Here is a 25,842-nt window from a genome sequence, read left to right on the forward strand (position 1 = left end):
CACACAGTGTTTGAAGGGAAAAAGGTGAATGTCCTTGCAGGGTGAATGTCCTTGCATGACCCCATTGAAAAGCTGTAGAATGACTTGAAGACTGCAGTACAAAAACGGTCACCATCAAATTTAACTGAACTTGAGCAATACTGCAAAGAAGAGTGGGCAAAAATTGCAAACTCTAGATGTGCAAAGTTAGTAGAAACATATCCCAATAGACTAAAGGCTCTATATAAAGCAAAAGGCAGTTCAACAAAATACTGACACAAGGGGTGATCCTTTTTCCAACTCAGTGATTCCGTTTTTTATTTTTTTAATTGTTTTTCTGACATGTTGGTGTTATATTACTTGGATGTTAAATGTTGCACAGTAAATAAAGCTGGATAAAACAAAAAACTGTGTGTCTTCATTTCAGGCTGCAAAGCAACATAATGTGATTATTTTAAGGGGGTGATTCTTTTCTATACCCACTGTAGTATTGGATCAAAGCTGCAAACACCTAGATGAGTATAAATGTTTTTTATTCTACAAGTTCATACTTTTCTTATATGTGTTAATGTAAGAACAAAACTCAAAGTGGAATTCCTAACAAAAAGGCTAAGTACACAGTTATAAATCTTATATATGGGTACTGTTTTACAATACAGTATAGGTACTATTCCCCCTACAATGAAAGAGAAGCATCATACTTGATGTTCACTGCTGAAATTCAGTTAAAGAAAAAAAAAAAAAAGTAAGGACACCAACTTAGCTTGGGTGGATTGATTACTGAACTGGCTGCAGGGAATTAAGATTCCTTTCGCTGGTAAAAATTGGATGGTTGCCTAGTTTAGGGGAAGAGTCAAGAGTTGGGTTAGAAGCCGGTGAATCCGCAATATTTATGCGGTTACTGCTGCAAAAAGACACACCATTCAGGAGACCTTGGGCCAGGTATATTTAACATTTTTTTCAATTTACAATTAATCCTTGTAGATTTTATTTGCACTGTAACCATAATGATATTCATTCTTGTTTTAAGCAAAAAGCCAGGGATAACCGTGCCGCACTGCGAATTAACAAAGTGCAAATGTCAAATGACTCATTAAAGCGCCAACAGCATGAGATCATCGACAACAGCACCCGAATTGATTCTGATCCATTCAAAGATCCCTTAAAGCAGAGAGAATCTGAGCATGAACAGGAGTGGAAGTATAGACAGGTACAGGCTTTCTGTTTTGGTCTGTGTTTGAAAGTGGTGAAGGATAAAGTGATACTAAACTCTTGTTTTCTTTTTTTTTTTTTTTTTTTTAAATAACAATGTCATACTTGCCTGCTTTGTGCAGTGGTTTTGCACAGAGCAGTCTGGATCCTCCTCTTCTGGGATGCCCCACTGTTGTTCCAGGCCCCTCCCTCCTGTGCTCCTCCAAGCAGCTTGCTGTGGGGCCACCAGATTAGGCACACTCCCGAGCCATGGCTCTGCGTGGCCAGTCACACACACAGCCTTGGCTTGATCCCGTTCCTTCCCTCTCCTGATTTTCTCACTGGCTGTGATTGACAGCAGCGGGAGCCAATGGCTCCTGCTGCTGCCTCAGTCAATCAGGAGTGAAAGTCCCCGGAGAACCGAGGCTCTTGTAGACATCGCCGGATCGGGCTCAGGTAAGTGTTGGGGGGGGGGGGGGGGGGTGCTGCTACGTACAATGCATGAAGGTAAAAACCTTGAGCCTTTAGAACCACTTAGTTTGATGTACAGTTGTACAGTTGATGTACAGTTTTCTTTAGACACTCTTACAGTGTTTTGCGTTTTGTAAGAGCAGCATTATTAGTCTCAAAATATTATTTATTGCACAATGTACAGCATGAAATCACACTAATATTAATTTAAAAACAGTTGTTCATGTTAAAACCTACTGCCTAACAATACTACTTTTTGAATCAGATGTTCCCTGCATTTGTTCATCTATGGACAAATTAGGGTTCTAAAGAAACATATAAGCACAGTATGAATTAATTTGTCTACACAGCTGCAGATTTCTCTTGCTTCCAGAGAGTAGTGTGATAAAGGAAATCAACCTTTTGGCTTGCCATACATTATACAATTTTTCTTTCGATTTACCAAAACCGTATAATACGAGGTCAAACCTAAACACTTTCCATTTGTATGCAATCAGGCAGGCCCTTGTACTACATAATTGAAGGTAAATCTAAAGGCAATTGAACCAGAAAATTGTATAATGTATGGCCAGCTTTAGCAGTTAGAAATAAATGCATGTTGATGTCTCTGTAAGCATGCTCATACTTATAATATGGTACAGCTATCAAGTAAAAATGTAAAGGCTGTATCAGTTATGAGCTTTGATGAATGTACCAGTAACAAACTCAAATAATGCAAATGTATTTAAGCTTCTCTTTAAACTGAGAAGGTCTGTCTTTAAAAAAAAAATAAACGCACACATTACAATTGGGATACAAGCAATATAAGGTGCCTGCATATATATTCAGCTTTGTCCAGCTTTGCTTCTGGTCCAGATGCACCCTGGACCTTTTTGTGAGGCCATTGTAGAGCTCCAAAGCATAATAGAGCTCCAAAGCATAATAGAGCAGCAATGCATCTCAGATCTTTTGTTCAGATAGTGAAAGGCCCTGGATGCAGCGTGCTCCTTTGGTTTGGCAGAATCTTGTTTACACCTGACAGTACTTTTAGCTTACTTTTCAGTACAGGAATGAGTTTAATTTTTAAAAATCCAAGATGTTTCATTCTGACAGTACTGCTATCATCATTGCAGATCTGTGCTTGACTGTCAGCAGGCAATAGCAAATAGCAGAAAAACAACCACACTTTAGAATGATTAGCATCCATCTGTTTAAAAGCAACTTAACCCTAATGTGGAGATTTGCTTTCTTATGATTTTCCTGTTTAATATTGCAGCAAATGCGTCAGAAAAGCAAACAGCAGGCAAAGATCGAAGCAACCCAGAAACTGGAGCAAGTAAAAAATGAGCAACAGCAGCAGCAGTTTGGGTCCCAACATCATTTGAGTCAGTCAGGAAGTGATACTCCAAACAGTGGCAATCAGAGTCCTTTAACACCTCAGCAGAACAGCGAAAATATGTCCCCAATTCAGCAGAACTTTAGTAAAGATGCATTTACTAAACAGACATTGCCTGGAGTACCTGCATCATTCTCAGATGATGTTTTTCTGAAACCACAAGCTCCACCTCCCACACCCACTAGAATACCTTTCCAGGATTCCTTCCAGTCTTCTCAACCACATTCACCACAGATGTTTTCCCCTGGATCATCAAACTCTAGACCATCATCTCCCTTTGACCCTTATGCTAAAATGGTAGGGACACCAAGACCCCCACCTGCTAGTCAGAATTTTCACAGAAAGAACTGTGGGTCACCCATGGATATTTGTACTCCTAGACACATATCTGGAAGTGAGACTTCGGATGCTAGACCATCTCCTATAAGGGACTCTTGTTCATCCCCTTCCAGCTCTGATCCCTCATTAATGATGGGAGATGTTCAAAAGAACTTGGTCCAGGCTGATGCCTTTTCTAAGCCATTAGGTCTGTCAAGATTGTCTCATAACACAGATCAGATGATAGATGGTTCACTGGGTCCAGTAAACAGTGAGTCTTTTACAAAGCATTCTTCCAGATCTGAAATATATCAACGATCACAAATAGCACCAAAAGTGGATCCCTATTCAAGACCACCTCTCACCCCTACATCAGGTGTTTCACCTGGCAGCCCTGCACCTTTTAAAACTCCTTTGCGCCCACCTCAGTCGCCTCAAGAATCTTACAATTTATTACCCACAACGCCGCGACGTATCTCTACAGATCCATATGAAAGACCTGTTTTGACTCCCAGACCTGCTGAAACCTTTTCACATGATCCTTATAACCAAGCACCTCATGGTAATCGTACTATGAATGAAACATTTGCACATCCCCCTAGACTAATGCGACAGCATAGTGACCCTCAGTCAGCATCTTTGTCTCGCTCAAATGCCCAGGATCCATATGCTCAGCCTCCAGGAACTCCACGTCCAGCAAATAACCCATATTTAAAATCACCAACTTCTGCAAGACCTACAGCAGTAGACCCTTATCTTCAACAGCCCCTAACTCCAAGACCATCTGTGCAAGCAATGGATCCATATAGTCAGCCTCCATCTACTCCCAGGCCAGTTATGGGAGATATATTTGTTCAGCCATCTATGAATAAGAGACACCATGATTCCTTTGTAGCTTCACCTGCAAGGAATAGCATGGATCCATACTCGCAGCCACCGGGAACGCCAAGACCATCACCTTCAGATTCATATGTGCAACCGCCTAATACACCTAGGCCTGTGCCTTTAGATCCTTATTCTCATTCACCTGCAACTCCAAGGCCAGTTCCATCAGAAGTATATGCTCAGCCACCTGCAACTCCAAGGCCAGTACCTTCAGATCCATATGCCCAGCCACCTGCAACTCCAAGGCCAGTACCTTCAGATCCATATGCCCAGCCACCTGCAACTCCAAGGCCAGTACCTTCAGATCCATATGCCCAGCCACCTGCGACTCCAAGGCCAGTAGTTTCAGATCCATATGCCCAGCCACCTGCGACTCCAAGGCCAGTACCTTCAGATCCATATGCCCAGCCACCTGCGACTCCAAGGCCACCCCCATCAGATCCGTATGGGCAGCCACCAGGAACTCCAAGGCCACCCCCATCAGATCCGTATGGGCAGCCACCAGGAACTCCAAGGCCAGTCCCTTCAGATCAGTACTCTCAGCCATCTGCAACCCCAAGGGCATTGCCCTCAGATCCGTATGCTTTGCCACCTGGAACTCCAAGGCCAATGCCTTTAGACCCCTATTCCCAACCTCCTAGTACTCCACAGCCAGTTCTTGCAGACCCTTATTCTCAGCCCCCTGGAACACCAAGACCTCTTCCCACAGACTCTTATTCTCAACCTAGTCGAACTCCCAGGCATGTACTTTCTGACCCTTATGCTCAGCCACCAAGAACTCCAATGCCCAGTGGTCCTGAAAACTTTATTCGTTCCTCAGTGGTTCGTCCAGCATTAATATCGAACCAAGAGTCATTTCTGCAGAATACACAAGGCAGGGGAGCCCCTTTTAGCAGAACATCTGAGGGAAGCTCCCAAAATTCACGACTAACAGGCCCAGTTTCAGCAGACTTATTTAGTCATACGTCATCTGGCCTCAACCAGGAACCTTATGATCATCCTCCAGGGACACCTCATATACAGACAGGGGAAGGATTTGGGGATTCCCATGATATTGGTGATCAGCAAAGAACTTTTCCAGAGGAAACATTTAGTGGGTCTTCCAATATTTCAGCAAGCCCCCAAGGTCAGCAGTTTAGTAATATGCAACAATTGTCTGGCTTACCAGATGCTCAGAATTCATTAAACCTACCTATGGCAGAATCTGAAGAGAAAGCAAGACAGGTACATACTCTTTCTTTGCTACACTTTAAATTAAACATTGTTTGTTACAATATACTAGATAACTTTTTTTATACGTTGAGGTTTTCGATCTTCGTATGTTTGATGGTTAAAACCTAAATCTTTATTGAGATGTATTTAAAGTATAAGTTGTTTGAAAATGTCACTTTATTTAATATAATGAAGTAACCTTCTAGAGCAACCCTACACAGTTTGTCATTTATTAGTGTGATGATCTTATAGATATTACAGTAAATTAGTTTTTTTTATTAAAGATGTTATAGTCACCTGCTCTGTGTAAATATATTTCACACAGTGGTGGCTTACCTCCTTTTTTTTGGTCCGCAATGGTGCTGTGCGCACTCCTCTTCTTCAAATGCTCTCTCAGCAAGCTGTGTGCTGAGGGGGCACCCGTGTGGGCTGTATGCATCCATAGACACATCCCTTGCTCTGTCCTCACAGGATTTGACTGACAGCAGCAGGAAACAATAGCTCCCACTGCTCTCAGAGACTACGGTGAGAAGAGGAGGAGAGCGGGGCTGTTTAAGGATTAGGGGGACAAGCATTGAAAGGTTTTTATTTTGTTTTTGTTTTTTTGCCTAAATGCAAAGAATGCATTAAGGTAAAAAACTACTTTGCTTAGAACCAGTTTAAAAAAAAAAAGTTTTGGTAATTGTACATTTATCTTGGTAGTTGAAGGGCCCCAGACAATTTTTTTTTTTTTTTACAGTCTTCAGAAAGTGATTTTTTTTTTCCTGGTGCTTTGTGAAACGCCATGTCATTAACAAAGATAAAAACTGAGCAAAGTTTGGGATGCATTCTGTATACGTTAATAGTCATGAAAACCAGTGTTTTATTTAACATAATATTATAAAACCTTTTACAGCGTCAAAAATTAAGGGAGATGATACTGAGACAGCAGCAAACCAAGAATGCTGTTCGACATGAGAAGGTGTTGGATCCATTGCAGATGACTCAAGGTCCACATCCTACCCAGTGGCAACAAGACAGCCCACATCGGCAGCACGAGGTCTTTAACAGACCTCCACCTCCCTATCCTGGAAATATAAGAGCCTCAATTGGTCCTAAAGGGAACCCACGATTTTCTGTTTTCCCCAAAGAACAGCGTACTCCATTCCCTGGTAATGTCCAGTTTAACAGGCCAACATTTACTGGAGATATGAGCATTGCTATGAGACCACCTCCTGGTCACAGGTACACTTACAATTTTGTTACTTGCTTTAAGGATGTATTCATATATGTGATGTAACAATACTGTTTTAAAGCGGTATTAAACCAAAACTTACATTTAAAATATTGCAGCTTACCATTTCCTAATTGTGGTGGCGTTAGTTTGTTTTTTGGCTGTTTTTCACTCCTGGTGACCCAGCCAGTAACACCACTTCCTGTGTTATTGTGCCTCCACTATTGATAAAGGTGCATAAATGCACTAGCAGAATTAGACAGACTTGATTAAAAGCATAAATCCTAACTCCAGCTAGTTGCAGCAACAGTTTTTTCCATCTGGGGTAAAGATTTTACATAAATGAATGTTAATAAGCACCCATGTTGCTGTTAGTGTTAACATAGGCTAATATAAGTTTTGTAAAAATGTAGTCTTCCCTCCCCTCTTGCCTATGCTTTTAATACTTTTAAAAAATTTGTTTTAGGCCTTAAGATTGCATAACCCCCCCCCCCAAAAAAAAACATTGTATATTTTTCCTGAAAACAGACACCATAGAAAATAAAATAGTGGTAGTTCCAAGTTTTACGTTACACTATATTACCACAAAGGTCTAGCAAATGCAAATAAAATTCAGTAAAAAAGTTCATTTCAGGGCACACAAACGCAATAAATGACCTAATTTTTGGTAAGATTTAAAAGATGAGGTTGCGCCTAGTAAATAACTGCCCAACATGTTAAATCTTAAATTTGCGTGCACCTGTGAAATGGCAACAGTACCCTAAACTTTCCATAGGGGACACTTTTTTTTTTACCAAAAAGGCAGAATCTTTATTGAATAAAAAATATAAAACATAAATTTAACAGTACAAATAACTGTGTGACATAGAGTATACAGGAATGGAAGGCAAACCATTAACCACTTCCCGCCCGCAATGTACTGTGGCCGGGCGGCCGCTACAGGCAAAGCTTGTAACTAACACAAGCAAAGCTGTTATGAATCAATGTCATTCAACAGCTCTGCTTCTCTTCCTAGTGAGCTGTGATTGGGCCACAGCTGTCACATGATACATGGGGCAAATCGCAGTACCATGTGACCAGCTGCAGCCAATCACAAATCACTATCCTGAGCTGTCAAAACTTAACTCATTCATGACAGTTCATGAATGAGTTGGGTTCTGACCGCAAGCTTTGTGTTGCATGAAAAATTATCTTTATTTTTCCTGGAAAGCAAAGTTTAAAAAAAAAAATCCCTGATTACCCCCCACACTATGGTAACATTGTACTATTCTGATAAAAGTATTAAAAAAGTACAATGAAAATGTAAAAAAAAAAAATATGACATTGAGAATTTAAAACAAAAATTTATAAGTGTTTTTTTTAATTTAACTACTTTCCAACCGCTTACCTGCATTTCGCGGGCGAGCAGCAGCTCTTGGCAAAGCGACGTAATCATGCATTGCTTTCTATTTTGGGGTGCAAATGCGCCTGCGTTCCCCCATCCGTCGGTCCAGGGAGAGAAGAGAGAACACGGCACCGAGTAAAAGCACCACTACATTTTACACGCATGTGTTAGATTAGCACATTTAACGCTTTGATCGCCCTTATTAACTCTTTGATCACCCCGTCACCCAGCCAGTGCTATTAGTACAGTGTCAGTATATAGAATTTTTCACTGATCACTGTATTCCTGCCACTAGCGACATCAGATAGCGTCAGAGTCAATAAGCAGCCCTCCCACCCAGGGTCAGCTAGCGTTAGATTGCCCGCGCACTATCGCACTCAGGCTGTAGGTTGCTAATCACCGCCATTAGTAGTTTAGTGTTTGTACGAATCAATATATTGATCATGAACAGAACTATTCTAATGCCTCCTTTGTATAGTGTCCACAAAAATGCAGAGTTAGCAGGATCGGCCCTGTTCGCTGCCAGTACTAGTGTTTAGCACCTCTGCTGTTTTTCTCGGAAGATTTGTATCAGTTGATTGTCGGTCAAGGCAATTTATACGCACAACAATAAATCGCCAACCACCCAAATTCAGCTTTTTCCAGACAAGTCGCATGGAAACCTATCACGGTTTCTGAATTTAAAACTTTTTGGGCCTAACCCCCAACATGGGCATTACAGAAAAGAATGAATTGCGGTCATGTTGATCCACAGAGCCAATTCATCGTATGCCCGTGTTCTCTGCTGTTACATATATGCCCAACATGGACCAGCAATGTACTGGTATGTCTCTGGACTTTGAGTGGTTATACTGGGATGATGCCTGCAGCTACAGGCATCAACCTGGTATTGTTTTTGTCAGCTAGTGGTCGGCTTTCATGTACAAACAATCCTAGTGGCCAATTAAAAATTGGCCCCCCTCCTGCTGCCTTCCACAATTTTCTTGGGCTCTCCTGTCCCACAGGGGAATCCGAGAATGCAGCCAGCAGTTCCGCTGGCTGACCATAGAGCTGGTCAGAGACCAGAGTGGCTCCAATCATCTCTATAGTCTAAGAAATCGGAAGCTACGAGCATTTCATCACTTTAGTTTTGCAGCATATAGAAAGCGCCATTTGTAAATTGGGAAAGCATCTGATCACACCAATCTTGGTGAGATTAGATAATGTAAGTGCAGAGGAGATATCTAAAGTCAGATAGACCTCAGATTTCTCAATAAAGAATATATGACAATGCCCATTGAAGTTATAGGGGATATTTGCATTCCCTGTGATAGCATTAAAAGTGATAACAAAAAATTTTTTAAAGGGACAGTGTAAAAATAATTTAAAAAATCAAAATAACAAAAAAAACAGCCCCCTTGCCCCCCCCCTGACCCCTCCCCCCCCCCCACACGCGTGCGCAAGCTTTGACCCTGTGCCTGTATGTAAACAGTGATTGCACCATGCATGTGAGGTATCGCCGAGAATGTCAGATCGAGGGCAGTAATTCTAGCACTAGACCTCCTGTGTAAATATAAATTGGTGACCTGTAAAGGCTTTTAAAGTGTCGCATATCAATAATAAAAATGTATGTACTTTGTTGCCATTGCACACGGGCATGCGCAATTTTAAATCATGTCATGTTTGGTATCTATTTACTCAGCGTAACATCATCTTTTATATATTTTATCAAACAATAGGGCAATATATTGTGTTTTTGTGCATTCAAATTCTAAAAAGTGTATTTTTCCCAAAAGATTTGCATTTGAAAAATCGCTGCACAAATACTGTGACATGTAAAAAATTTAAACACCCACAGTTTTATTCTCTAGGGCCTCTGCTTTAAAAAAATATATAATGTTTGAGGGTTCAAAGTAATTTTCTAGCAAAAAAAACATTTTTTTCGTGTGAACAAAGTGTCAGAAAAGGCTTGGTCTTCAAGAGTGGGTGATGTGTGGCATAAGCTTCTAATGTTGGCCCTGAAATGCCAGGATAGTAGAAGCAACCCGTCCAAATTACCCCTTTTTGGAAAGTAGATACTCCAAGATATTTGCTAAGAGGCATGGTTAGTGTTTTGCAGATCTAATTTGTTGCCACATGTTTTTGGAAAATGAAGAAAGAAAACAAAAAATGTGTTTTTTTTTTTCTTATTTTTGTCACAGGGTTTTGAAAAAGAAAAAAATAAATCTGTAAAATACTCACCATGCCTCTTATCAAATTCCTTGGGGTGTCTAATTTCCAAAAAGGGGTCATTTGTGGGTGTGTTTCTACTATCCTGGCATTTTAGAGCCTGTGATAGGTAGTGGGGAAGTGATATGAGGAAATATCCACTTTGAAAGCCTGGAGGTGGTCATTGGATTTTGGGGTTGTATGTAGCTAGGCTCCCCATACTCGGGAGAAGTAGAAGAATGTGTTTTGGGGTGTTATTCCACATATACCCATGGCATACATGAGCAATATATCATTAACTAGTTGCTGACCGCAGATAGCCAAATGACAGCTGCACTGCAGCCGGCCAGTTCTGGGAGGCCGTCATATGACAGGAGTATTCCCTACGTAGGGGATATAGATGTCTCCAGGTATCAAGGAGACCAAAGTCAGTCAATAAACGACTGAACCGCGTTTCCTGTGTGTTTGAAGGAGGGGGCGTTGATTAAATGTATCCAGGGAAGGATTGAAGACTGTGTTAAAGTCCCCCATCCAAATCGCAGGTATTGAGGCATACAGGGACACAAAACTAAAAGAGTACAGTGGAATTGAAAGGGGGATTAACAATAGCAGGGGATTACCCAAGATACACACATGTAAAAAAAACATATCGACCCTCAGGGTCCAACACGATATTCAATGGCTCAAAGTGTACTGATTTCGCAACCAATATACAGACTCCTCTAGAATAGCTAGTGTGAGTAGCATGGAAAGTCCATCCTATCCAGGGTCTCCGTAAGGCTTTCTTCAGGTGACCATCTGTGTGAGTTTCAACTAGGGCCATCATATCAACCCTTCATTTTTTTAAGGTAAGTCAACACCGCAGGTCACTTCAGTTTTTCACAAAGACCATGGACATTCCAAGTGAGACATTTTAGTTGGGCCATAAAGATGCCATAGGAATATTCCAAGAGCCAGTGTATCCGTGCCAGGGCCCTCAAAATTGAGCTACGTCGATATTGAAATGTGGCCAGCGTATAGGGGGATATCCCCACCACTGCAGCATATACAGACACAAAACAACATATCATACATATCTCATACATTGTCACTAAAAGGTAAAAAACCCTAACCCTCCCAGCTCTGCACACACCCCAACTTGTGCGAGCATTATTCCCAAACAGTGCACCAAAAATCTAGATGTGCAAATTAAAAAAAACAACTAGGAAGACGAATAAACTTTGAAAAACGAGGCAAGGTGGTAGGTTCAGGAGCCAGCAAGCATGCATCCATTCATCCCATACGGGAGGAAACACTGGTCATGTGGTGCTGCCGAAGAACATCTGAAAGGAGCTTACGGCATCAAATAATAGCGCAAAGGTGGTCCAGGAGCGCCCCTCTAGGAAGTGTAGATGAGAGAAGGGTATAAGAGGGTAGTTCCATGTCTGGGTGACAGATAACAAATGTCCTATAAACATATAAAGCATCAAAAATAGCAGAGATGAGGAGCCATCCCCAATATTCAAGAGAGGTTGCGTAGCAGAATGCCCCGTGGTGGCTATGTATGTGTCTTCCAGAAACCGCAATTGAATGCATATCAAACAAAAAGGTGAGAGAAAACAGAATGTGGGTAAAAAATCAGTCTCAGGAGGGATCCGTTCGATCCAGCCTCGCATTGTTAGCCTCTGGTTCCTCAAAAAAGTGTACATGATCATCTCCAACTACATGGTGATGCCTGGTACAGCATAGCATACGTAAGATGGCGGACTCTAAGACGTTGTTCAACAGTTAGAAATCTATTGCGGCGACGTTGTATCTCCGCATAGAAATCCGAAAAAAAACCCGGTAATTTTCACGTTATCAAAGGGTATATTACCCTTTTCCCTGGAAAGGCGTAGTATAGCATCCCGATCTGTGTAATTAACAAATTTAGCAATGAAGGCCCGTGGTGGAGCTCCCTGAGGGGATGGTTTAGCCAGCATGCAGTGGGCACGCTCCACTACAAACGTAGATGACAAGGCCTCTCTACCATAGATGGAAATGAGAAGGTTTTTCAGCAATCCCGCTGGCTTGTTTCCCTCTGTGCCCTCAGGAAGGCCAATGCAGCTGAGGTTATTATGCCTCATCCTATTTTCAAGGTCGTCCTTCTGTTGCAATTTGGAAATAAGATGGCGTGTCTGTTCAGAGGAGTCTTGAGGCTTCAGATACACGTGCCCGGAGCTTCTGAAGATCCTGCCGAATAAGGGAAATATCCACCTTAACTACTTCTATTCTAGATGTAATTAATGTTTGACAGGTGAAGATAGCCTCCAACACTCTAGCCTTCTCTGCTGATGTGGATACTGAGCAGTAGAGGAGCCGCCATCTTCCCCTGACACATCCCGTTCTTTATGTCTGTATATGTCCAGCTTAACACAGGCATCCGCTATTTTCCGAGGGGGAGGCATGATTAGTGCTATTAGGCTCACCCTTCGGTGATAAATCTGGTCAGAAAGGCTGCTGTGTGATGCACAGGATTGTTGAAAGGGTAAATCTTCGGCAGAGCTCTGCTTGCTCGAGACCTACTGCATATCACGCCCACCCCACCCCCCACCCCCCCATAGGTGACACTTTAAAAGGCCCCTATTAGGTCATCAGTTTAGTGTTAGGCAGGAGGTCTGGTGCTAGAAATATCTTCAGTGAGCGTGGTGTTATGTAACACGTGTATCGCAGTCGAATGCAGAAATGCATTCGATTCTTCCCCGGCCATACTGCCAGGGAAAGTGAAAGGGGGAACTGGAAATTACTTTTACTCATCGCTTCCAGGTCTGCAAGAAGAAGGGAAGGAGAGTGGACACATTTCAGCTTAGCTCCCTCTCCTTTATCCCGCAGCACCCACCAGTCAGTGGTGGGGATGCGTGCGTGGGTGAGGCGCCTATTGGGGGGGGGGGTGTAATCCAGCAGCTGCATAGTCACTGGATTGCTTCCATCTGACAGCTAGAAGTCTGCTTGTCAGATAAAGACAATCCCTGTGGCAAGAGGGTGGTTTCTACATTTTTAATGCTTTCATTAGTACAGTATTCAAATCTACTTGACCGTTGATAATGAAGAACTGTAAACACAGTACAAACAGGGTTAATTATGCTAAACATTACTGCACCAGTGCCCTTGTACAAAGCAGGGAGCATGTAAGTATTATAAGCAACTTAAAAGCATAAAAAATGAAAAGCACTTAAAAAAGGCATCCAGAAATGTTTAAATATTATTTAAATTATGCTACAGTATATTGCCAAAAGTATTGGGACACCCCTCCGATTCATTGGATTCTAATCACCTCCATGGCCACAGGTGTATAAAATCATCACCTAGGCATGCAGACTGCTTCTACAAACATTTGTGAAGGAATGGGTCGCTGTCAGGGGCTCAGTGAATTCAAGTGTGGTACCGAGATAGGTTGCTACCTGTGCAATACATCCATCCGTGAAGTTTCCTTACTACTAATTATTTCACAGCGAACTGTTAGTGGTATTATAACAAAGTGGAAGCAACTGAGAACAGCCACTCAGCCACAAATCAGTAGGCCATGTAAAATGACAGAGCAGGGTCAGCGCATGCTGAAGAGCACCGTGTGCAGAAGTCGCCAACTGTCTGCAGAGTCAATAACTAAAGACCTCCAAACTTCGTGTGGCCTTCAGATTAGCACAACAACAGTGTGTAGAGAGAGCTTCATGGAATGGGTTTCCATGGCCGAGCCACTGCAACTAAAATCCTTACATCACCAAATGCAATGCGTTCAATGCAGTGGTGTAAAGCACGCTGCCACTGGTCTCGAGAGCAGTGGAGACATGTTCTCTGGAGTGACGAATCACTCTTCTCTGTCTGGCAATCTGATGGAAATGTCTGGATTTGGCGGTTGCCTGGAGAACGGTACTTGCCTGACTGCATTGTGCCAAGTGTAATGTTTGGTGGAGGGGAGATTATGGTGTGGGGTTGTTTTTCAGGGGTTGCGCTTGACTCCTTAGTTTCCAGTAAAAGGAACTCTTAAGGTGTCAGAATACCAAGACATTTTGTACAATTTCATGCTCCCAACTTTGTGGGAACAGTTTGGGTATGGCCCCTTCCTGTTCCAACATAACTGCGCACCAGTGGACAAAGCAAGGTCCATAAAGACATGGATGAAAGAGTTTGGAGTAGAGGAACTTGGCACAGAGTTCTGACCTCAAACCGACAGAACACCTATGGGATGAATTAGAGTGGAGTCTGCGAGCCAGGTCTTCTCGTCCGACATCAGTGCCTGACCTCACAAATGCGCTTCTGGAAGAATGGTCAAACATTCCCATAGACACACTCCTAAACCTTGTGGAAAGCCTTCCCAGAAGAGCTGAAGCTGTTATAGCTGCAAAGGGTGGGCCAACTCAATATTGAACCCTACAGACTAAGATTGGGATGCCATTGAAGTTCATGTGTGTGTATAGGCAGGCGTCCCAATACTTTTGGCAATATAGTGTATGCTAATGATATATACTAAGCTAGATATATATATATATATATATATATATGTGTGTGTATATATATGTGTGTGTTTGTGTATATATATAGATAGATAAGCACACAAACACATTTTATATATATATATATATATATATAGACACACAGTAGCTGCCACAATGCGTTTTATCAAGTTCACAGCATTTGCTACTGCAGTACTGTCACTTGTTGCCACACCCAGACAGGAATGTAGCAAAACACAAGCTTCCTCAAAGAGGCAAGGCAAAGTTCTGTTTTGAGCACTCAGAGATTCAGCTAAACCACTTGCCCTCCAGAGGATCCCCCCCCCCCTTCCTGACCAGGCCATTTTTTGGGATCCGGCGCTGTTACTTTAACTGACAATTGCGCGGTCATGCAACCCTGCACTCAAATGAAATATATGTCCTTTTTTTCCACAAATGGAGCTTTCTTTCAGTGGTATTGATCACCTCTGCGGTTTTTATTGTTTGCACCATAAACAAAAAAACCCGACCATTTTGAGAAAAAAACAATATTTTTGAATAAAATTTTAAAAATCAAATTTCATTGTAAATTTAGGACAAAATGTATTTGCTACATGTCTTTGCTAAAAAAAAAAAAAAAAAATCAATCCCAATAATGTAAATTAATTGGTTTACGTGAAAGTTATAGCATCTACAAATGGCGGTATGTATACTGAAATTTTTACACACACACACTAGTAATGGCGGAAATCAGCGATGTATAGCGGGACTGCAGCTGGCATTCTGACACTGGGGGGGAGGGCTGACTGTCATTGACAGCTGACATTCCCAGTGACACTAATACAGTGATCAATGCTAATAAAAGCACTGACACTGTACTAATGACACTGGGCAGGAAGGGGTTAACATCTGGGGCAATCAAAGGGTTAACTGTGTGCTGTTTTGCTGTGTGTGGTTTTTACTATGTAAGCACATTGCTTTGTATTTCTCTGCAGAGCAAAAGAAAGCAGTGTGCTTTAGCTGACGGGAGAGATATGTATTGTTTACATACAGACCTCTCCCCTGGCAGTGATATTCGGCGATCGCTGGGTGCCAGCGGAGAATCACCGGCCAGGACCCAGTGATCGACAGCTGAAGCTGCTAATGACGGCACGATTAGAGCACATATGCGCCCCCTACCCAGGAACACACACACCACACACTTTTGTGCAACCCTGCTGCCCTGTAGCAGTATTTCTGCTGTAGGGTGGCAGGCAAGCAGTTAATGTGTTTTAAATATTGTTTTAGTGAAAGGTAAGATGATAATGGTGCAAGAAATATTTATAAAACATATAGTAAGCAACAATAAAGTTAACTTGGATTAGAAGTGAAAAACACTTGGCAAAGTTCACTTTTGTATTTTTTCCTTGAGAGTCCAATTCAGTTTGCTAAGTCCAATATAATGTAATAGAGTCACTGACTTTCAATAATGACTTTAAGCATTTCTGTATCATTCCGTTGGTAAACAGTAGCTCCAGAGTTGCAATTGTATTCAGTTTTCCTGCTCCTGAAGAGGTTATTTACATAATTAACAGCCAATTAGAGGGTCTGAGGGGTGTGCTGAAAGGGCATTGAAGATTTAATATACTCCTGCCAGCACCCCCTTATAAGAGAAGTATCGGAATGTTTTTTTTTCTCCCCCCCCCCCCAAATTACACTTACCCAGGTGGATGCAGCATTGGAAGCTGCATCTGTCCCTCGCCGGCTCTTAAGTGTGAGAACCCTGCAATGACATGACCGCTGATCGCCAAGTTCTCACAGCCTCTATGAGCAGAGAGAGGTGACTGTCAGTTGAAAAGGGGTCACGGGAGTGCAGAACAAACTGCACTCCTGTGATCCACAGAAGTACAGCCAAAAGAGCTTTGGCTGTACTCCTCCTCTAAGGCTAATTTCACTTCCCCTCACGATTGGAGAAAGGACAAAAGTCTCCCAATCACATATTTAATGCCAATTTTTCTAATTACATCTGTATTTCCATCTTTTGCAATATATTAAACAGAATGGAGTTACAATTTAATATACACCAAATATGTTAACCTTATTCTTAATTTGCTTATGAGATCTAATGTATTTTATTAGCCTGCTTAACCTGGTAGCATGTTATGACTCTTCTTCATTCCAACCAACAACTGCTTTGTGTCCTAATCTGAGTAGTGTTTTGGTGGGGGTTTTATGAAATATTACCTTCACTGGTTTGCTAACCACAGATAAAAGATGTAAACATGACCGCCCTGTTACAGACTTGCGCATTTTGGGGAAAATGAGGGTCGCACTATGTTCAGTGCGACTCCCCCCTTCACTTCTCATACATTTAACATAACCTATGCATACTACTAAATTATTGGATTAAACAGATTGTGTACACAAGTATTTGAGATCCATTTGAGTGCGTTTTACTACTTCTTTGTCACGCCAATTAAAATTTAGCACTCTTCTTAAACCAACACATGCTTCTTTTATAAAGGGTAACTTGTTTAAAAAATTGTAAGCTGCCATTGCTTGCAGGGTCAGTTGCCTGGCTTTCATGTCAACTCTTCTTGCTTTAAAATGTTAAATTACTAACCCCAGTTACACAGGTATTCAACTCTAACTTTAGTCTGACCAACCTGCATACTTGTTCTAAGTCATTTCCTGAGAGAACACAATATTAAAGTGGCGAACAGCAAGGCATTTAGCCAACAAAGGAGATTAGATATGGCCGGCCCTGTCTTTCTTCCATATCACTTTTACTTTAGATCCCAGCTCCACCTAAAGCTTTTTTTAGGTTTTGGATAAAGTGTGCAAGTGTGTGTGTTAGTACCTCTGGCAATAATTTTGTGCTTGATTTGCGGTGCGTGTCCTTGCTTGGTAGATTTCTGTTTACTTCTTGTCTATTTGATGAGGGTCAGACAAAGCAGAAAGTGAGGGGAAATATCCCAGCTGGCACACAAGTAGCGATAAAGTCACCCTTTTCTATTAGGCCCCTTTCACATGAAGGGTCCATCAGGTCCACCTATCAGTTTTTCAGGCAGACCTGCCCGGCCCCTGCATTCACCCCTATGCACTGGCAAGTGTAAACGGACTGTTTACCTCCAATCCAGTCAGCTAAAAAAAAAAAATACTGCTCCGCATAAACTGTGCAGACATGGACCCATCATCAGCTCGCTTTGCTCTTATCAGAAGGGTATCAGTGGACATATCCCCTGCTGATCATAACAGAATCTGCCCCATGTGAAAGGGGCTTTAAGCCTAGTACACACTATGAGAAAAAGCGGAGGACTGATCGTTCAATTTTCCACACAAGTGCATATCATGATGTTGTCAGAATGGTATTGACTTATAAGAAAATTCTTGGCTGACAAAGGCAAATGTAGCTACGTACTAGTGTAGTAGAAGAGGAAGTGTAAGGTTGTTCTATGCTTCTGATTATGCAAATTTTTTTTATTTATTTCCGTACTGTACACATTTAGCAAAAATCGGGTATTGTATACACACATGATAAAACTTCTAGCTTGCACCTTCGGTTTTTGTTGTCTGAAAAGTCAGAACCGGCTGTCTTAAGAACTATATGAACTTTGAGATAGTTTGTGGAATACTTTGAACATTTGTCAGGATTTTATTGGTCTGTGCCTCATTTTGAGAGAGGAGAAATCTCTTATGGTGACACTGACAGCAGTTAAGATTGAAAATTTCCAACAGGATCATATGTTGCTTTTAAAATGTAACAGAAGTTGCAACCGTTGCTGCCATGATCGAAAATTTTCTTTAAATAAAGTATTGATTGTAGTTGGACTATAAAGTGATCTCAGAATTGTGTGTTCATTTTCTGAATCTTTCGGTAGATATGTTTCCAGTATCCATCATGTATATGTAGTGATTTTAATAAAATATGTATCATCCTTTTAGTTAATATGTAATTGCTTGATTTTGTTTTACAGATTTGTCTATCCCATGTCTGGTCCAGGTCCTGTCTCTGGTCATGAGCGATTTATGGGTCCTCCTTTACAGATGCAAGTTACAGGAATGCCTCAGCAGATGAGAAGAGACATGTCCATGGAGCTGCCTCGGTCTTTAAGCAGCACTCAATTAAATAATCCTTCTGGACTCCCTCCGCACTTTCCTCCACAGGCACTGCCTGTTCAGCAGCATAATATTTCAGGGCAGGCATACATTGAACTCCGCCATAGGCCTCCAGATAGTAGACCACGAATTATTTTAGGGCCACCACCTAATATGATGGACCCATCAGCACAACATTCGAGACATATAGGTTATTTTACTAAGCCAGACTTTCAAGGCCCAAGACTTATGGAGCAATTGCGAGTTCAACACCCAGGTTTGTCTAATCATGTCCAGGTTCCTCCAGGCTTAGAACACTTGATTCCTACAGAGCAACAGCCTCTTATGATGCATGGAGTTGATGAAACTCAAACCAGTGTGAATTACTTACAAACACCGTTGTCTGATGATAATATGGGGAAAGAATCAATAGTTCTTCCAGCTGAAAATTCAGAACCCAGTGGTTTGGAGGAAAAGCTGGATCCTGATGATCCTTCTGAAAAAGATCTTGATGTGAAAGATTTAGATGGTGTGGAAGTCAAAGATTTAGATGATGATGATCTTGAAAACATAAACCTAGACCCAGATGATGCAAAAGGAGATGACCTTGATGGGCTGGATAATCTAGAAACAAATGATCCTCAGCTTGATGATCTCTTAAGATCAGGGAAATTTGATATCATTGCTTATACAGATCCAGAGCTTGACCTTGGAGATAAAAAAGATATGTTTAATGAGGACCTTGATCTTGGTGTACCAATTGATAAATTAGAACTGCAGTGCAAGCCTGAAGAGGAAAAAAGTAGTGAAGAAACTGCTAAAATATCTTCTCCTGGACCTGTTTTGTCGGAGACCGTTACAGCTGTTGCCAACGAAATAAAGCCTATGTTAGATTCACCAACGGATAAGGCATTGGATGTTAAATCTGAAGCAGCAGTAGCTTCTACTGCCCCTGAGCAGTCAAAAGAGGACATTGCCTCAGCACCATCAACTAACAGTGACCAGTCAGAAAAAAGTGAAAAGGAAAACACGCCTAAATCTGAGCATCCTAGTGACACACTGCTGCTCCCTGCTCCAGATGCTGTAAATGCTTGTGGCATGCCGGAATCTGTTCCAATGCTTTCTAACTTGTTAACCAGTGAGAGTTCAGAGCTGGATAAATTAGACTCTCCACCAGGGATCATGACTACATCTCGGCCTAATTCATTGCCAGTTATTCCTCAGAGTTTAATAACTGCTCCTAATCAAGTGATAGAGCCACCTTTAAATCAAAGTATGGGACCAAGACCTCACCATGGTTTTTCACAGGAGTCTCCTTCAAATTCAGTATTTATGCCAGGTCAGCAAAGTGGGCATAATTTTGTTCCGGGAGATCCTTTAAATCAAGGTTTGCCTTGCCCATCTGGTATGCAAACTGCTCAACAAGTGATGCTTCAACAGAGTCGAGAGAGACCACTCCTTCTGGAAGAACAGCCTCTCTTATTGCAAGACCTTCTCGATCAAGAAAGACAAGAACAGCAGCAGCAGAGGCAAATGCAAGCTATGATCCGCCAGCGTTCAGAGCCTTTCTTCCCCAATATTGGTATGTAGAGAGAGTGCGCATTTTGTTCTAGTTGTATAAATTAGCAGGTACCTGCAACCATCCAGGCACCAACTTCGTGGCCCATTTAGTGATTCTCAGATGTCGGTCAGTGATGGTATCATCAGAAGCAATAAGAAGTGGCAAATTATTTTTTAAAATTTGTGTCAAAAAATCTAATTTGTAAGGCTGCACACAAGCACTATGAGCCTTTCCCTGTCGTAGATTCTGTTAAAGATGGGCTCACAGCCTGTTGTAGGTAGTTCGGCTGGCACATTTCATGCAATTCATTAACCTGCATAGAGTAATATCAATAATGCCAGAGAATAAATAGAATAAATGCCAAATTCATGACTGATTATGTGTCTTTGAATGCCCAATCTATTCATCATTCACTTAGCTCATGCTTATTCTGTCATGCTTCCGACAATCATTGAGAAGTATTTATTATATCTTTAGTCCTTTTGTCACTTAGAAGTCAATAAAGCCCCAAACAAAATATTAGTTATTTGTAAGAATATCTCAAATTATAAACTGATTTATTGCCCATAGAAACATGTCAGATTCAAACTCCTATTTAATATTTTTTAATGTGCAAAATTGAACCTTCTCTGTGTAACAGTGGACAGGTCCGGAAGCTCTTGTATACAAAGCCTTTAAGTCCAGCTTGAGCCAAAACTTGTCCTGTTTTGGGTAGAACAGGGAGGGTTTAGAGGTTGATTTGGGTTTATATTGCTGCTTGGTCAGATTTTCCCTTTCTTTAATGAACGTGACAGGATATCTCTGTAAAATATATTTAGTAAGGTAATGACGGTTTAGAACTCCTGGCATTATTTTTATTCATGTGTCTTGTTGATATCCTGGCCTGATTTCTTGTGCTGATGTAACTGTGGGAATAGGGTCACAGAAGGAAATGATCTAAAATAAATGTAACTCTTCCCTCTCTCTCCAAAACTGAAAAATAACTGTACTTTGATCTCACAGGCAACAAAACATCCAGTGTAGTATCCATGTTGTTCATTCTTTTCATCAAACTGATAATGGGCTTCCATATGACGTTTTGTGTAATGTATTATTTGTGCCACACTGCAAATACAGACCAGTGAAATACTGAGATATTAAAGTGTCGGTAAACAAAAAAAAAGAGAGAAAATCCTTCCTAATAATTATGATGTTCCTGTGCCGTTTGTATAACTTTAAAATCTTGATTTACAAAGAAGTTTATCCACTTAAGCTGCAGAAGGTTTTACCCCCTTAATGACCATAGCATTTTTTTGCTATTCAGCACTACATTACATTAACTGCCATTTGTGCGGTCATACAACACCATACCCAAATGAAATTTGTATAATTTTTTTTAACACAAATAGGGCTTTCTTTTGTGGTGGTATTTGATCACCACTGGGTTTTTTTATTTCTTATATAAATGAAAAAAGACAGAATTTTTTTGGGGGGAGGTATTTTCTGTTATAAAAAAAATCAACTTTCTTCATAAGTTTAGGACAAATTGTATTCTGCTTCATGTCTGGTACAAAAAAAAAAATCCCAGTAAGTGTATATTAATTGGTTTGTGCAAAAGTTATTGTGTCTACAAACTATGTTATATATACTGGAATTTACACAGCTATGGTGCTATACTGGTTATGGCAGTGTTCAGTGACTTATAGTGGGACTGTGATGGTGTGGAAGCCAATCTGACGCTGGCTAGAAGAGCCATTAATAGTGAAAGTGTCTACTGTGTTTTTACTGAGTGTGGGTGGCCCAGCTTTGCTGGATCATGTACAGGTACATGACCCGGCATTTCTGGGTATAGTGTGCATGCCCCCAATCTGATCTGTATTCTAATTTGCTACAGCCGATCAACAGGTCCTGGCCAAAAATCATTGTCAAATTTGCACTTTGGCGAATCACAGCACAGATCAGATTGGAGGCATGCACACTATACCCGGAACCTGTACATGATCCAGCAAAGCTAGGCCGCCCACCCTCAGTAAAAACACAGTGGACAGGCCAGAAGTGGTAATTGTACACCCTTGTCACCAATAGTGTGGTGGCAACAGTGTGCAGGCTCACGGAGCCTCTGCACCATTTCCATCACACTCCTCATGCTCCCCTCCTTCAGTCCTTCAATGCAAGTAAGCTATGTCTACACACAAAATGTTCAATAAAGTCTCTTTTTTTCTTCTTTTCAACGAAAAATTCTTTTTCTCAATACCCGCAAATTCTGATGCCAATATACCTCAAAAAGAAAAAACTTAACATAGTGTCATACCTTTTTGGTAATAAATACACACGTGCCCCTAACAGTGCACCATGCAATACTTGTGAAACACTCCAAAGCAAACCACAAACACAAAACAAAAAAAAAAAAAATGTTAATCTCTATGCGAATATCTGCATATACGCATATATTTTAAATCTCTGTGTCACCAAATACTTAACCAGTGAAACATACACACATCATATCCACTATGTGAATCTGTGAAAACAACTCAAATTTTAACACTGCGACTGTGTAACACCACACTCTATATATCAGTGATCCTACACACATCCCCAACCAAAAACGATCTCCAACTCGTGTGCTAAATGGATAATTACCCTATATATCCAAAAACAGGGCTTGATACAAATCTCCTTAACTGTAGAATTCCATCCAGTATTAGATCCAATAAAGCAATTTTCCTTCCATTCTCCTCATAAGAAAATCGAAATTACATATGGTAGATTCAATAAATAACAACCTTTATTCAGTAACTTACATTACAGTTAGAGTAAGGCAGCTCCTCCTCATAGAGATGCACATGCAGACAGACTAGGGAACACTGGCCACATGTTCCCACTTCCAAGATGGCCACGATCGCACTTCCTGTCACCGTCAATGCGTCTGACGTCACATTTCCTGACGCGTTTCGTCACTTCCTGTGACTTTTTCAAAAGGAAAAGTCGCAGGAAGACTTTTTCCTTTTGAAAAAGTCACAGGAAGTGACGAAACGCGTCAGTACACGTGACGTCAGATGCATTGACGGTGAAAGGAAGTGCTATCGCAGCCATCTTGGAAGTGGGAACATGTGGCCAGTGTTCCCTAGTCTGTCTGCATGTGCATCTCTATGAGGAGGAGCTGCCTTACTCTAACTGTAATGTAAGTTACTGAATAAAGTTTGTTATTTATTGAATCTACCATATGTAATTTCGATTTTCTTATGAGGAGAATGGAAGAAAAATTGCTTTATTGGATCTAATACTGGATGGAATTCTACAGTTAAGGAGATTTGTATCAAGCCCTGTTTTTGGATATATAGGGTAATTATCCATTTAGCACACGAGTTGGAGTTCGTTTTTGGTTGGGGATGTGTGTAGGATCACTGATATATAGAGTGTGGTGTTACACAGTCGCAGTGTTAAAATTTGAGTTGTTTTCACAGATTCACATAGTGGATATGATGTGTGTATGTTTCACTGGTTAAGTATTTGGTGACACAGAGATTTAAAATATATGCGTATATGCAGATATTCGCATAGAGATTAACATTTTTTTGTTGTTTTGTGTTTGTGGTTTGCTTTGGAGTGTTTCACAAGTATTGCATGGTGCACTGTTAGGGGCACGTGTGTATTTATTACTAAAAAGGTATGACACTATGTTAAGTTTTTTCTTTTTGAGGTATATTGGCATCAGAATTTGCGGGTATTGAGAAAAAGAATTTTTCGTTGAAAAGAAGAAAAAAAGAGACTTTATTGAACATTTTGTTTACATTAGTGGGGTCTGTTTTTGATATTTGGGACATTTATGTGATTTTGTTTAAAAGAAAAGTCTTTATATACAATTTTGATTAACCTTCAAGGGTGGAGGTGGATTACTTTTCTGGGAATTTTTTTGTGTGTGCTGTGTATTTGAATATATATGTCTACACACAGCTTACTGTGAAGGAAATCCCCAGGTACTACGGCTTGGGTTGAAGGCAGTAAGTGCCTAAGTGTTGAACAGCCCATGTTGGAACTTTGCTTTATAGATGATTCTTTTTCATGTTATAGTATGATAGACTCTCCTTTCTCCACTGCAGTTGATTGCAGGTTTTCTAATAACTGAGCACACATGTGGCAAGGACCTGTGGTTGCCATCAACATTTATGGTAATCATGATATTGTGAAGTTAATTTGTCCTCACTTGTGTTGAAATGCTTATGCACTAATTAATCATGTATTTATTACATTCATTGTATTGTTCAATGGTATATAAAAAGTTCTATGTACTGCATACTGACATTTTTCAATGATAATTTCAGATTTTGATGCAATCACTGATCCTATAATGAAAGCAAAAATGGTGGCTCTGAAAGGCATCAACAAAGTGATGGTGAATACGATGGGGATGTCACCAATGGTCATGAACAGGTATGATCATATGGCTATTTTGTATGCTAAAATAAAAATGAGCCACTCACGATTCATCTGTTTGCATACAAATCATAGCTTTAAAATAGTGATGTTTCCTTTAACCACTTTTCTACTGGGGCATTTTAAAAATTTTCTCCTACATTAAAAATCTAAATTTTTGTTGGAAATTACTATAAACCCCCAAACGGTTATATATTTTCTGAAAGCAGAGGCTCTGTAAAATAGAATTTTGAGCAGTTGCACAATATTTACTTAACTGTTTATCAAACACATGCTCAGGAAAATGTACACTAAAATGAAACACAATATAATAACCAGTTTTTAGTAAAAGGTGGTTGTGTCGAGTAAATCCAAACATGTCAAGCCTTAAAGTGTTGCTAAACCCAGGATCCTGTATTCACTATATCTGGTCTCCCACAGTACACACAACATGGAAATGCAATTATTTTAGTAAATATAAACTGCTAAAAACCTTTTCTCATCAGCAGTTAGAGCAGTATTGTGACTTCAGCAGAGCACTGGTTAAATCTTGTAGGAGTTTTCTTTCTGCTCTAGGAGGATGTGAAACCCCCTGACCCTCTGTCTGGGCAGTGCTGATTGGCCCTGTGCTGGTCATATGCACTCTCCCAAGAAAAAAAAAAAAAACCTCTCTTGCAATGCACACCAAACTGAACATGTATATGTGACTATGGATTCAGTCTGTATTAGGTGGTCATTTCAACAAGAGGAGGGGCAGAGAAGAAAGGATCAAACTGCCTTTTCACAGAATGCAGAGGATTAACCCCTTAGGTTCCTCAGTGAGTATAACGAGCATGCTTTACTGCATATACAGACTGTTGTGGATTTAGTAACACTTTAAGGTGAAATCATGAAAAATGATGGTACTGAAAATTCCCTTTAGGCAGCACTTTACCAGTTTAGCATTAACCATGAATTATTATCATTCTGATGGATTCCACACTCTTCTGTTATCAATTTTTGAGAAGTTTACTGCAGTCCTAGGCTTCCTGGAAGAAAGGTAGAGCCCGGAAACCGCCACAGGTGCTAGTGGTGCAGAAGGCATCTTTGGAGATGTCGCCTCTCCACCTCTTACATTTAGAGAACACTTTGCATTCTTTGAGAAAATAT

The 25,842-nt window shown here is 40.8% G+C and overlaps 1 protein-coding gene across 1 annotated transcript in view; it reads left to right on the top strand.

The window, feature by feature from the left end:
• Positions 1-25,842, top strand: part of LOC149465893 (histone-lysine N-methyltransferase 2C-like) — a 280,655-nt gene that overhangs the window by 197,904 nt on the left and 56,909 nt on the right. Inside the window, exons 34-38 of the mRNA XM_089673215.1 lie at positions 1,010-1,189; positions 2,897-5,443; positions 6,327-6,655; positions 18,620-20,322; positions 24,603-24,711. Of these exons, the coding sequence (XP_089529341.1) occupies positions 1,010-1,189; positions 2,897-5,443; positions 6,327-6,655; positions 18,620-20,322; positions 24,603-24,711 (4,868 nt within the window). The remainder of the gene's footprint in view (positions 1-1,009; positions 1,190-2,896; positions 5,444-6,326; positions 6,656-18,619; positions 20,323-24,602; positions 24,712-25,842) is intronic.

This window comes from Staurois parvus, unplaced genomic scaffold, assembly GCF_062004578.1.
Source record: "Staurois parvus isolate SC_StPar_1 unplaced genomic scaffold, SC_StPar_1.0 ptg000136l, whole genome shotgun sequence".
NCBI classification, from domain to species: domain Eukaryota; kingdom Metazoa; phylum Chordata; class Amphibia; order Anura; family Ranidae; genus Staurois; species Staurois parvus.